This window comes from Agelaius tricolor, unplaced genomic scaffold (genome assembly GCF_023055355.1).
Source record: "Agelaius tricolor isolate 1412-34295 unplaced genomic scaffold, bAgeTri1.0.p SCAF_19, whole genome shotgun sequence".
Taxonomy (NCBI): Eukaryota; Metazoa; Chordata; class Aves; order Passeriformes; family Icteridae; genus Agelaius; species Agelaius tricolor.
This window is the reverse complement of record NW_027269279.1, coordinates 2152880-2167319: the sequence shown is the minus strand read 5'-3', so window position 1 is coordinate 2167319 and position 14440 is coordinate 2152880. Positions and strand designations below refer to the sequence as shown.

Here is a 14440-nt window from a genome sequence, read left to right as displayed (position 1 = left end):
TGGGTTGGGAGGGAATTTCAAGCTGATTTCATTCCACCCCCCTGCCGTGCTCAGGGACACCTTCCACTATCCCAGGTTGCTCCAAACCCTGTCCAACCTGGTCTTGGATTAAGAATAAATAAGAAATACAAAATATTTCCTGGATCATTTTGCTGCTTTATGTTGCTCCTATTGTACTTTGCTGTTTAAATTTCCTTTGTTGCTTACTCAGCAGTTCTTGGGGGAGGAGTGCTTTAAATCTGTATTTAAATATTTAAATTCTCATTATTTAGTGTGTGTGTGTGTCTGTCCTAAATACTAAATACTATACTTCATTCTTAAAAAATGAATACAGTGATGTGGGAAGAACAAATTCTTTCCACCACTGCTTGGTGGGACTCCCTGTCATGTCAGGAAGAGGCCTGATCTGGCACTAAATCCTCCTTAATGTAAGTAATGATCTGATGAAAGCTGCTTTGGCTGGAATGTCAGTGGTTGTGGTCTAATTCTGAAGGGAAATCTTTTCTTTAAATGAATGTTTAGAGAGTGTGGAGGGCTGTGACTGAGCCAGGGTGCAGGAACCATTGAGCACCAGCTTTAAGAATCTGAAGTTTCTCATGTTCTGGGTCCCAAAGTGCTTCTTAAATCAGAAATCCATGAGTGGGGTCAGCCCTGCTGACATTTGCAGGAGGAGATAGCAGAAAATCAAACCAGGATGGAGAAAATCTCTGTTTAAAGCTCTGAAGACAAGCAGAAAAAAATGATTTCCAAAAGGAAATTTTTTTTAGCATAGAGGGTACAAAAAGTGTGAGTGAAGGTACAAAAAGTGTGAGTGAAGGTACAAAAAATGTGAGTGAAGGTACAGAAAATGTGAGTGAAGGTACAAAAAATGTCAGTGAAGGTACAGAAAATGTGAGTGAAGGTACAGAAAATGTGAGTGAAGGTACAAAAAAATGTGAGTGAAGGTACAAAAAAATGTGAGTGAAGGTACAGAAAATGTGAGTGAAGGTACAAAAAAATGTGAGTGAAGGTACAGAAAATGTGAGTGAAGGTACAAAAAATGTGAGTGAAGGTACAGAAAATGTGAGTGAAGATACAAAAAATGTGAGTGAAGGTACAAAAAAATGTGAGTGAAGGTACAGAAAATGTGAGTGAAGGCTTCCAGCTATGAGAAGTTTTGATCTTGGCTTTTAATTAGCGGTAGGATGACAAACATCTTAATTTTTCTGTAATAGTAGTTTTTCTGTATTTATACAGTTTTTCTATAATATAGAATATTATATATAATATAACCATACTTGAGCAATATAACCATGCTTGAGCACTGTGCATTTTTAAAGAAAAACTCATATATTGTTACCTCAACAATAACAACATTTTCCCTTTTCAAACCTATAGATTATTGTTGACTACAACAAAAATTCTTCATTTAGAAATAGCTCAAAATATTGATTTGAACTTGGGCTGAACAAGGCTTTGCACACCTTGGGTTTCACAGAATCACTGCTCCACCAGCCCCAACTTTAATTAATGCCTGAAACCATTGTTTGGAATCCTCAATGCTCCCAGAGGCTCCCAAGGGTTCCTCCAGCAGGGCTGAGCAATGCAGGGCGTGTTCCCCAATTGTTCCCAATTGTTCCTGGGCTGCTTTAGGAATTCGGATGGGAGAAGGACTTGGGCTGCTCCTCACTCCTCCAAGGGTGCATTTCCTGCCCCTCCTCCCTGTGTGTGTCCTGTGGCAGGATTGCTTTGGAGGTAAAGATTCCTTAAGCTTTTTTTTTTTTCCTCATTCCTTAAGAAGCTTTAGAAATCTCAGAGGTTTTTCTCCTCCCCCCGTGGTTCTTCCTCTGTTCCAGCTCTCCTGGGCTTTTTTCACTGTGGATCAGCAGAAATGCAGGTGGCTCTCAGGTTGTCTATTTAGAGTTTTAAATGTGGTTTTTTGGCTGGTTTAATTGAGTGGAGCAAAGCAAACCAGCACCTTCCAGAACAGCTGTGCTGAGTCCCTCTGATATTGGGAAACTGGGAAGAGCTTTATCCCAGGAAACGAGGAAGGAGTTTCATTAAAATCCAGACATTTAATCTGTTACATAAATGTAGGGTTATTCCTGTGCCTGCTAAATTTGATGGAAAAGATGCTTTTCATTATTTAAAGTGAAAGAGATTGTATCCATCCTGTGTTCTTTTTTTAAAAAAAATTAAATTTTAATACATAATTATATATTTTATATTTTATATATTATAAATATATATTTATAATATATAAATATATATTATAAATATAAATATATATTATATATTATATATTATATATTATATAATATATAATATATATTATATATTATATATAAATATATATTATATTATATATTTAAATAAAAAAATTTAAAATATAAATTAATAACATCTATATTTAAATTATATATTTTTATTATTATTACCCTTCTTTTGTGCAGAAAATCTTGATTCAGAAAAAAAAAAAATCTGTTAAAGGAATGAAGTTCTGCCTCACTCCTGGGAAATACTCCCCTCAGAACATCCCTAAGATGCTGTTGCTGCTCTGTATATTCTGGCAGAATTCTCTTTCATTCCTCTGAGCCTTTGAAGAGGAGATCAGAGACTTTTAGATTTGCCATCTACAGCAGAGATTTGCCTCTTCAAAATGTCCAGCCACCCTCTTTGCTGAATGCCCAGCACTGCTTAGCAGGCAAATAGAAATAAAGAAAATAGAAATAGAAATAGAAATAAAGTTTGGGAGAGTGGCAGAGCCCTTTTGGCAGCACCACCCCAGGAAAGGTTTCATCCCTCACAGGTTTGCCATCTGCACATTTTACTCTTGCTCCTTCTAGAGTTGGGTTATAAACCCTCATTTTTAGCACTTTCTTGCAGAAGCAGGAGCTGAGAGTTTGGTAGTTCCTGAAGAACAGCTCCCCAGTAACTCCCAGTGGATACTGGGGAGGATGTGAGGAGGCTCTGCCCTCTCCTTTCAGGCACTAAAAATGCAGTTTTGGTTAAATCAGTGAAGCCTTTTTGGGTCAGTTTTTTGGAATGTTGAATCAGCTGCGCTGCACAGCCAGCACTGACTGAACTCTGCTCCAGCTCCTCCTCTCCTCCAGCTTCCCAACCTGGGCAGGTCTGCATGGGGACAATTGGATTTTTGCTGGATGTTGCCCACAAGGGATTTTCTTAAAGAATTGCTGGTTTTTGTGTCCCACATTCATCCTTTGTAACAAAATAAAAGCAGTATTGATACCCTGTGTAGTGAGAGAGAATTCAAGATGGAAAAGGATCTCTTGGCTGATACCCAATCATCCCTCACTGCTACAAGCAAATAAGGGTATTTTTCCCTGTTTTCTTGTGAATATTTTCATTTCATCTCTGAAAATCCTTTGGAAACTGTGCAAAATGAAATGGTGCAACTTGATGGTTTTTAATAAAATCCTTTCCCCCAAAGCTTTGCCTTAATGACTTTGTTGGCCCTGAAGATCTCTGTGCTTGGATAATTCCAGGGAGCACATTATGGCATGTCAGTTGGAAAAGTTTTTTTTCTAACCAGTCTCATAACCTGAAAATGGAAGCCATGAGAGACACTCAAAAGCAAAAAGCAGAAATAAAGCTCCTCCCAACCTCCATCTTGTCAGCAATTTCTGACATACTGGGAGCAATTGGTTTTATCTTCCAGCTTGAAACCAGGGACAATTAATGCTCAGATTAGGAGCTGTTAAATACTCCATGACAAAATGTATCATTTTTATTTATTTTAGAAAATGTGCCAGTTCTGTAGAGTTGCATCAAATCAGGTTTTATTTCACCTTAAGGAAATATTTTTGTGTAGTGCTGAAAGCAAACTTAGTGGGGAGAGAAGGGATATAAAGCAGATATTAAAAATCTTTTGGAGCAATAGTCCCTCACTCCTAATCTGCCTCTGGGTCGAAATAATTGGGTTTTTGCCTGACATTTGTCACCCAGTTTCAAAAACTTCAGCCTCTTGTTCCTGGCCTTGTTTCATCTCCAGCTGCCAGTGACCACTTAAATAGGATTCTGGATTTATGGCTGCACAGGGAAAAGTAGGATGTTCTTAATTTAGACCTCTTAAGCCTGAGCTGGGGTGCTGCTGGTGGTGTTCTAAAACCAGGTTTACTGAGGCCACGCTTTGGAAGAGATCCAGTCCTGGTAGGCCCAAGCTGGGGTGTCCAGGTGTTGTTTTGGGTTGTGCTCACATCCTTCCCTTTTTCCTGTGCTCCAGGAGGGGATGGGAAGATGGGATAATGGGATGGATGCCCTGATTTGAGTGTCACAGACCCCGATTTCAGTGACACAAATTCTGATTTCAGTGACACAGACCCTGATTTCAGTGTCACAAACCCTGATTTCAGTGTCACAAACCCTGAGTTCAATGACACAGATCCTGAGTTCAATGACACAGACCCTGATTTGAGTGTCACAAACCCTGATTTCAATGTCACAAACCCTGATTTCAGTGACACAGACCCTGATTTCAGTGTCACAAACCCTGATTTCAGTGACAAACCCTGAGTTCAATGACACAAACCCTGATTTCAGTGTCACAAACCCTGATTTCAGTGTCACAAACCCCGATTTCAGTGTCACAAACCCTGGTTTCAGTGTCACAGACCCTGATTTGAGTGTCACAGAGCCTGATTTAAGTGTCACAAACCCTGATTTCAGTGTCACAAACCCTGAGTTCAATGACACAGACCCTGATTTCAGTGACAAACCCTGATTTGAGTGTCACAAACCCCGATTTCAGTGTCACAAACCCTGATTTCAATGTCACAAACCCTGAGGTGGGCTCAGCTCAGCTCGCTGTGCTCAGAGCCTGCTGGAGAGAGCAGATGCTGAAGGATGCACTGGGAAGGGCTTTTATGGATCTTGGGAAATGCCAAGTCTTTAACCTGAACCTGGCAAAATTCTGGGAGCAATTTGCTGTAGCCGAATTAATGAGTTTTATATTTGCAGTGATTATTCACGTTCAGTTGACTCGTTATTTAAAACCAGTTTTGTGAAGCCTCAGCCAGTTTGTGTTCACTCATCTGTTTCTGTTTTGTCTCCCCTTTTGCTTGGAGTAGAAAATAACTCAGAGGAATTGCTGGTTTGGGTTTGACACAATTGGAAATTTATGCAATCCAGAATGGTTTGGGTTGGAAGGGACCTTGAAGCTCATCTTGTCCCAGCCCCCTGCTATGGGACACTTTCCACTATCCCAGGTTGCTCCAGCCTTGAACATTCCAGGGATGTGGCAGCCACAGCTTCTCTGGGCAGCCTGTTCCATTCAGAACACTCCTGTTTTTAAAGGGTTTGCTTTTTATTTAATAATTATGTCTTTAATAATCTGTTCTGCCTCTCTACAGGTTGGAGCACATCCCTGCCCTTCCACCTTAGTCAGGGAATATAGGGAATATCACCCAGCAATGAATCTGGCTGAACAGCATGGAGAATTCCTGTAGTTTGGGGTGTTGAGGGAATGTGGCAGACTCCTGTCAGATGTCATTTGACAGCTTGATTAAATCCTCTCATCATACATTTATTTTTCTGCTGCTGAGAGTGAAGGTGGGAGGTGCCACTGGTGCATCCAGACTTTGTAGTGACACTGAATTATCCAACTGTGTCCATTCACATGGGGCTTGGCATCACCTGAGAGGAAAATGCTCCCAACAGAACAGACCTGAAGGATTTGTTGAGTGTTAAATGAATTTCAGCAGCTCTCAGTCTGCTCAGTGCAATCAGAATCCTGCAGGAGGGCTGAGCAGCTCCACCTTGTCACACTCATCAGTGTTACCAACTCTCTTCTTGTACCTGAAAGATTCCTTCATTCCCAAGGGAAAGGTGGATTACACAATTCCTTCTAGATTAAACAGCTTGTACTTGCCTTTCCATCATTTGCCTTTTTTAAATTATCCCATTTTATTTGAGTGGTTGTTCACTGGCACACTGACAGATGGGATCTCTGCCTGCTTCCCAAGTAAATTGCTGTTGATTTCTGAGTTCTTACCTTGATATTATTTCAGTTTTTCAAGTCACTGTTGGGTTTTGCCCACTTTTGTAGGTTCAGTGAGTGTGTGAGGAAGCAGCTTCTCATTCTGAGAGCTGAATTCTGGTCTTCAGAATTCCACCTGCAAATTAGAAAGCCTGACACTAAAGAAAAAACCCAGAAATAACAAAACCAGCCCCAAAGCCCAAGCACAGGATTCTGAATGAAAATACAGTCTGATTTTTATTATTAATGCAGGCTCTGCTCTCTGTGTCCTGTATTTCACTTTAACTCAGCCAGATCTATAACCAGCTACAGAGGCCTTTTAATAGAGCCAAAATATAGGAAATTATCAATAGCTGTGTCTGGGAGCTGTCCCAGCCTGGCCAGGCACAGATGGTGCAGCAGAATCCTGCTTTAGTGATTAACTGAGCCTCCAGATGATTTCCTTGAGCAGCCAGCCCTGTGCTCCCTGCAGGACCAGATCCCCCAGATTGGCTCCTGGAGGGACTGGGATCCCCAAATTCCCAGCAAAGCAGGGTTTAGCAGGGTGTCAGAATTGATCTCTTGAGTCCCATCTTCCATAAACATCTGAGTTAGCTGTCATGTGCTGGGGATAAGGGATGCTTTGTGTGCCACCATCCTGCTCCTGAGGCTGTCACCTTCCTGCTGGATCCTGGGGATTCTGACCTTACAGCAGCATGAGGCCCATATGGACAGGAATCTTAGGGAAAACTTGTCAGCTTACTCCCAAGAATGGTGTTTTGAATTAATCCTTTTCAAAATAAAAAAGAAAAGAAAAGAAAAGTGCTGGCAGCTCTTTAATGTGGATGATGGTTTTATAACACTGCAGAGGCTTACATGGAAAACAGCAACATTCCTATAGTTTGTTTTTTTTATTGAGGCCCAAGGAAGAACTTCAAATGGACATTTTCCCCTTTTATTTTAAGTAAAAAGGAGCTGGAAATACCTTCCAGAGTTAATGAAAGCAAGTAGAATGAATTGCTGGAAAGCCCAGAAGTGGGAAGAAATGACCTGTGTGTGTGTGAGCCCCTGGTGTCCATATGGGGGGTCCCAGAACTGCCATTCCTGGGATCTCTGGGAGCTCATGGACCCTGCCAAAGCCAAGGCAGCCCTTCCCATGCCTGGCTGGGAGTGCAGAGCCAGGGAAAGGCTTGCAGTGGGATGCAATCCCTGCTTTGATCAGCTTTTCCAGGCAGGAATCACTGGGCAGTGAGGTCAGCAATCCTTTGTGTGGAAATGGGAGGAAGAGCAGTGGAATCGAACCCACTTTGCATCATTTTCATTTTAATGCCACTCTGCCATCAGGCCCTTGGTCGTTGTGGGATGCAGGGATGTGAGCAGGGCTGGAAAAGCTGGGGTGCAGGAAATGCAGGAAATCCCATTTCCCCCCCACAGTTCAAGCCCAGCAGAGCAGAAGGTTCCTCCTGCTCCTGCTCCAGGTGCCATCTGTTCTCAGGTGCCTCTGCTGCTGTCCCATGTGTCCCAGGCTCTGTTTTTAAACCAGTTAGGACTCTTTCCTTCTCTAATCCCTGCTGCAAAACTGCTCTTCTCCATCTGCATCTCACATCCATTCATGGCCAGTTTATACCATGAATTCTTGCCCCTTTATCTGAAATAGTTTTTATCTCTCTCTGAGGTATTTAACAACCATAAGCTGCTCCATCTTCTTCTGGCAAAGATAAATAGAAAACATTCTCTGGCTCCAAAGGGAAGCGTTTCCACCTCCATCCTGGTTTGAAATCATCCATTTTGGATTAGAATGATTAGAATTAGTGCTAATTTATCACCTGTATTAGGTGAGTGGCTGGGAATTATCACATGCTTTAATCATCATATTTTTAATGGAATATATTGGAGAGCCTGGCAGTGACTGTTGGAGCAGTAAGTACTCATCAACCAGGCTAAATTTAATTATTTTATATGAGAAAGTGTGAAAGAGTAATGGAATTGAGCTATGAGGAGCATCTTAATTGAGGTAAGGTTGGCTTGAGAGCTTCAGGTTCAGCACAGGGTGGAAGAATCCTTGTGGGTGATAAATTAGTTTATGTCTGTAGAAGCAGATGGGGTGGGAGGGCACCTCGGGGTGTGGTGGGAAGGAGGAAAGGTCATTCCTTGTTTATGGAGAGTCCTCTTCCTTCTGGCCTGCTGGATGAGAAAGTTCCACTTGTTTTGTGGTGTCATTTTGGCCTGAAACTTCAGGAGAGAGAGACAAGACTGGGAAGTGTTTGGAGAATTAAAGTAGTGATGAAAAAGTGGTTTTCAAACCAAATTTGGCAATCTCATTTTCACATGCCCAGCTGACCTGGTAGGAAGAAACTTGATTTCTTGGAGCTTGACACACTAGTTTGAAACATTCAATTAAATGTATTAAATGTCAATATATATTTTGCCAAACTAATCATCAGTCCAGCCACTAAACACAAACTTCCTTGCCAAAGCGAGGTAGAATTTCTGCATGAATGATTTGGATGCTGAAGAATTGTCTGAGAGAGAGTGAGCACAAAATTGTTCAATTACTGTACAGTGCTAAACCTGCTAGTGGTGTAGGATGGGAATTTCACATGCTCCTGGAGTGAAAACAGCACTAAAAGATGGTTTGTGTGTTGAGAAATTGCATCTTTTAGCTGTCAAGGTTGGCTGTTCCCTGAAGAGGAGGAGGAGATACCCCCAAAAAACCCCAACCAACCCCAGAAACCACCCAACACCCCCAACCCACTTCCCAAACTCTTCTTTAGCAGAGAATGAGCCTGTATTTGTTTAAATTTGGAGTCTGAATAGCTGGTTTGTTTATCCCCAAGCCTGCTCAGCAGTTAAGAATAGTTCTTTATCTTCCCATTAAGACTGTATTATTTTACAGAAAAGTGGGTGGTATCCAGTTTTACCCTGATATTGGCCCATTCCCAGAAGATCCTTACTGACACTGGAAGATGGAAGAAATACTCACAAATGTTTCCTTCAACAATGAATTTTTAAGTCAAGAGCTCTGATACACTCCAGCATCAGCTGGGGGTACTTCTTATAAAAAAACCCTTTGATTTTCCAGGAATATTTTTCCCTTAAAGCAGCTGAACTGCCATGAAGAGCTGAATGATCCCCTCACCTCTTCACCCTGGGGGAGCTCTGACACCAAACACGGGGTGCAGGAGCTGAGCCTGCCCCCATCTCCTGCAGGGTGCTGGGCTGAATCTGTGCCCCCATCTCCTGCAGGGTGCTGTGCCCCATCTCCTGTAGAGTCCTGTGCTGAATGTGCTGAGCCCCATCTCCTGCAGGGTGCTGGGCTGAATCTGTGCCCCCATCTCCTGTAGGGTCCTGTGCCCCCATCTCCTGCAGGGTCCTGTGCTGAATCTGTGCCCCCATCTCCTGCAGGGTCCTGTGCTGAATCTGTGCCCCCATCTCCTGCAGGGTGCTGGGCTGAATCTGTGCCCCCATCTCCTGCAGGGTCCTGTGCCCCATCTCCTGTAGAGTCCTGTGCTGAATGTGCTGAGCCCCATCTCCTGCAGGGTGCTGGGCTGAATCTGTTCCCCCATCTCCTGTAGGGTGCTGGGCTGAATCTGAGCCCCCATCTCCTGCAGGGTGCTGGGCTGAATGTGCTGAGCCCCATCTCCTGCAGGGTGCTGTGCCCCATCTCCTGCAGGGTCCTGTGCCCCAGCTCCTGCAGGGTGCTGGGCTGAATCTGTGCCCCCATCTCCTGTAGGGTCCTATGTCCCATCTCCTGCAGGGTACTGGGGTGAATGTGCTGTGTCCCCATCTCCTGCAGGGTGCTGGGCTGAATCTGTGCCCCCATCTCCTGCAGTTTGCTGTGCTGAATCTGTGCCCCATCTCCTGCATTTTGCTGTGCTGAATCTGTGCCCCCATCTCCTGCAGTTTGCTATGCTGAATCTGTGCCCCATCTCCTGCAGGGTACTGGGCTGAATGTGCTGTGCCCCCATCTCCTGCATTTTGCTGTGCTGAATCTATGCCCCATCTCCTGCAGTTCGCTGTGCTGAACGTGCCGGGTTTTGGCTTTTGTGTCCCTACAGCGACATCCCCGCGGGTGTCCTCGGAGCTGGAGCAGGCGCGGCCCCAGACCAGCGGCGAGGAGGAGCTGCAGCTGCAGCTGGCGCTGGCCATGAGCCGGGAGGTGGCGGAGCAGGTCGGTGCCCGTGTAGGTTTTCCAAAGTGTCCCTGCTTGGAGAGTTCACAGTGCAGCCTGGTTTGGTTGGTTGGATTTGATTTTATCTTATTTTTATTTTATTTTATTTTAAATTTTATTTTATTTTTAAAATTTTATTTTGTTTTGTTTATTTTATCTTATTTTCTTTTAATTTGAATTTAATTTAATTTAATTTTTTATTTTATATTATTTTATCTTATTTTTTATTTTATTTTTATTATTTATTTTATTTTGTTTAATCTTGTTTTATTTTTATTTTATTTTTATTTTTATTCAGTTTTATTTTACTTTCTCTTATTTTTATATTTTATTTTATTTTATTTTATTATCTTCTTTTCCCCTTTCCCCTTCCTTTCCCTTTCCCCTTCCTTTCTCTTTCCCCTTTCCTTTCCCCTTTCCTTTCCTTTCCTTTCCTTTCCTTTCCTTTCCTTTCCTTTCCTTTCCTTTCCATTTTATCTTATTTCATTTATTTTATCTTCTTTTATTTTATTTATGGCAGCTTGGCTTTGCTCCAGGTAGAATCCTGTGTGTGGGTTGGTTTCTTTTTTATTATTATTATTCTTCAAATCTCTTTTTAAAGTAACTTCAGCCTCCGAGCTGTTGAGACTAGTGGAAGATGACAGTCACTTTGAGAGAAGACTTTGTGTGGGAGGATGTTAATCATACATTACTGAAGATGTTTTCAGTTAGAATGAGCTGAAAGCATGACTGGTCCTGAAATCTTCATTAATGTCAGTGAATTCTGATTCCAGTGGAATTTGGAACAGCCTGTTCGTTTGGTGGGAGTTTCTGGAACAGGAGGGTGACCTGACACAAAGTACCAGAATATATATTTTAAAAAAAAATGGATTAAAGAAATTGACTCCTGATCTATCACCTGAGTTATGTTACTGTGCTAATTCTTAGCAGCTTCATTCTGAATTCGGAGTAAATTTGGATAAAATGACTGCATTTTAATACATAACAAAGACAAATCCAGGCTCTGAGTGAAAATTCAAGTCAGCCATGCTGAGTGCCTGTAATATTTTAGAGGATTCCTGTAACAATTTAGTTTACAGCTGTATGTTAAGCATGAATGCTCGGAAAGGGAAACTGTAACCCAGTAAACTTTGTCATTATTGAGCAATAAAGGGAACTAAAATATAAATCAGCACCTAAGCATTTGAAGTAGCTTCAGAAATGACAAGCTGGGGGATTAGTCAGCTTCTGAGAGACATGATGCAAGCAGAGATATTTAAAGGAGTTGAGTGTGGCATAAACATTGTAGTTACAGATGTTTAAACCTTCAAATTACACCTGCACTTGGCAAGACTCAATTCCCTCGGTGCATCTTGCACCAGCGTGGAGGGAAGTGAACAAAGGCAGGGGAAATTCCACTTTGGCTCCCTGCAACCCTCAGTGGTGATCTGAATGCTGAAAAACCATGATGCCAGTTTAAAAATGGCCTGTTCACTTCAAGTTCTGTGGTGTTTCTGATAGAATTTTGGAAAGAATAAAACAACACTGGGGTAAATTTGAAAATGGCTTGTTCACTTGAAGTTCTGTGGTGTTTCTAAGAGAATTTTGGAAAGAATAAAACACCAACACCAGGGTAAATTTAAAAATGGCTTGTTCACTTGAAGTTCTGTGGTGTTTCTAACAGAATTTTGGAAAGAATGGAACAACACCAGGGTAAATTTAAAAATGGCTTGTTCACTTGAAGTTCTGTGGTGTTTCTAACAGAATTTTGGAAAGAACAGAACAACACCAGGGTAAATTTAAAAATGGCTTGTTCACTTGAAGTTCTGTGGTGTTTCTAACAGAATTTTGGAAAGAATGGAACAGCACCAGGGTAAATTTAAAAAGGGCTTGCTCACTTGAAGTTCTGTGGTGTTTCTAACAGAATTTTGGAAAGAATGGAACAGCACCAGGGTAAATGCCAACCAGCAATGACCACAGCAGGGTCGGGGTGCTCCCGAGGCACGAACCCCAGGAGAGCTCCTGTGCCTGGTGTGTGCTGTGTGGAAATGGAGCCTGTGGAGCACAGGGGCAGGGCTGGAGCCCTGCAGGGAGCAGCAGCAGCTCAGAGCAGGCTCGTGCTCGGTGTCACCAGTGTTGGTTTCCTTTGCAGGAGGAGCGCCTCAGACGCGGGGACGATCTGAGATTACAGATGGCTCTGGAGGAGAGTCGCAGAGACACAATTAAAATTCCCAAAAAGAAGGAGGTAGTGCCTTGGCCTAAGAAATTCCCGGTTATGCTGCCAAAAGCTGAATTACAGTAACACAAACTTAGCTTAATACCGAGCTCTTTTGTGCTTTTGGGTTTGCTTTGTTGTGTAGCTTAAAGCTTCTTCCGTGTGGGTTAAATTTGGAGCTAGTCAATGCAGGCGTGTAAAAGGAAAAATAATAATAATAATGATAATAATAATAATAATTGCTTCTTCACTCTCGTGGGTTTGTACTTCAGCCTGGCAAGGCTCTTGAGTAAAGCTCAGCTTCTTCCTGCCCTCAGCACACCACCCTGTTGGACCTGATGGATGCCCTGCCCTCCTCGGCACCGGCCCCGGCCAAAAGCGAGCCCTGGGGACCTCCTGCTGCTGCTGCTGCTGCTGCTGCTGCTGCCAACCAAACGGATCCCTGGGGAGGATCCACAGCTGCAGCCCCTGCCTCCGACCCCTGGCAATCATTTGGTAAGAGCAAACTGCCAGGAGCACTGGGATGTCAAAGGTTTTGCTTTTTAACCTTGCATTTCAAAGTTCCTCAGTGTCGCACTCGTGTGCGAGTCCATTTTCATTCATTTCACCAAATTCCTCATTTCCAAGCAATGGAATGAGGAACATCAAAACACCAATGGCAGTGGCTTTTTTTTTTTTTTTTTTTTTTTAAGCAGCTGAGTTTCTGTGTGTGCAGTTTGAATCCTAAGGAAGAAGAGAGTGGCACTTCTGTTGTCTTTACAGCAAAACCAACTTGTCCAGCTGGTGTCTCACTGCTGGGTGTGTCAGTGCCATGGCTTTAGACTGTTCCCAGAATTTAATCTGATATTAGGCAGGGTGTTGAGCTTAGGAAGGCCATCAGTGTGAATTATCATGTCTTTAGTTGCTCCTAGAGAATTGTAATGCATTTGTGTATGGTCAGAACCAAAAGGATTAAATTACTTAAATGAAGATTTTTATAGCAGACAAAAAAATTCAGGTTGCCATTTAAAATACTGAGTGTTCCACAGGATTCCAGTGCTAAATCCATGGAATATTTCTGAAGGGAAAGGTGCAGTGTTTCACATTTTAAAGAGAAGCTAAGCCAAATTTTTGTGTGGTATTTTGTTTTTTTGTGTGTGTGTTGCTGCCTGTGTGGTGGGCTGATGTCTGGGTCAGCCACAGCCTGCCAAGGAGTTACTCCTTGGATAAGAAAGTGCCTGGTTTCTCACAGTGTAACACTTGGAACTGGAGGTGGATCTATTTTTTGGTTGGAATTTTTGACTTTTTTAAAGGGCAGGGAGTTTCTGTGCAAATCTTGATGAAGATTTCCATGAAGATTGGCAGCTTTGTTCTGTCAGTTCTGCTTTGGGCTGCTGATTCTACAACCTATGCTCCAAAATGCTTCCAGGCTGTTTGCAATCCACACACCACCATCAGATTCCTGATGAAAAATTGGAAGTTTAATGATAAAATGCCTTGTCTGGGGACTTTTCCCCTGCTCATGATGGCATTAAAGGCACCTACAAAGCTCCTGGGCCAACTGCCAGGTCATCATTCCAAGTGTCACCTGCTTTTTTTGTTGATAGGAACTGAGAAAAAGCTCAGATTTTGGGCCCTGAGGCCATTCAGTTTATTTTTCCATGGCTTAAAGCAACCAAAATCCCCTTTCCTCAAATCTGCACCTGATGTGTCACCCTGTGACAGGATTTTCCTTGTACCAGTTCCAGCTGTAGCATCTCCTCAGTGCTTCCCAGCTTCCTTTCACCACAGCACAATCCCTGCCTCCAGCCTGCTGGATTCTCCCAGGAACAGTCTCCAAGATGCCAGTTCATGAATTTGCTGGTAAAAAAATGACTCAGGAATCTGCATTTCCCAACTCCTGCCCGTGCTGTGGTGTTCCAGTGGAGCTGATGGAAGCTCCAGGAAGGGATTTTCCCAAGCATTCTCGTTTTGAGTGCTCCTTTTAGGGAAGAAAGGACATTTTGGGAATTGCTGTCATTAGTGTGGCACTGCTCCTGCCTCAGCACTGGGGACAGTAAAGGAAATGGGAGTATTGCTGTGAGAATAATGGGCCTTCCTTGGAGAGTTTTGGCATTTCCTGCTCTGGAGCTGTAGTGACCAC

At 42.9% G+C, this 14440-nt stretch overlaps 1 protein-coding gene and 1 long non-coding RNA gene across 3 annotated transcripts in view; both read left to right on the top strand.

The window, feature by feature from the left end:
- EPN2 (epsin 2) overlaps positions 1-14440 on the top strand; it is a 44668-nt gene that overhangs the window by 20571 nt on the left and 9657 nt on the right. For both annotated transcript variants that reach the window (XM_071443807.1, XM_071443806.1), the window contains exons 3-5: positions 10012-10124; positions 12256-12348; positions 12636-12813. In XM_071443807.1, coding sequence (XP_071299908.1) covers positions 10012-10124; positions 12256-12348; positions 12636-12813 — 384 coding nt within the window. The remainder of the gene's footprint in view (positions 1-10011; positions 10125-12255; positions 12349-12635; positions 12814-14440) is intronic.
- On the top strand, positions 759-1178 carry LOC139597982 (uncharacterized). The gene is made up of 3 exons (XR_011681785.1): positions 759-775; positions 818-859; positions 1116-1178. It is a non-coding gene; the product is annotated as an uncharacterized lncRNA (long non-coding RNA).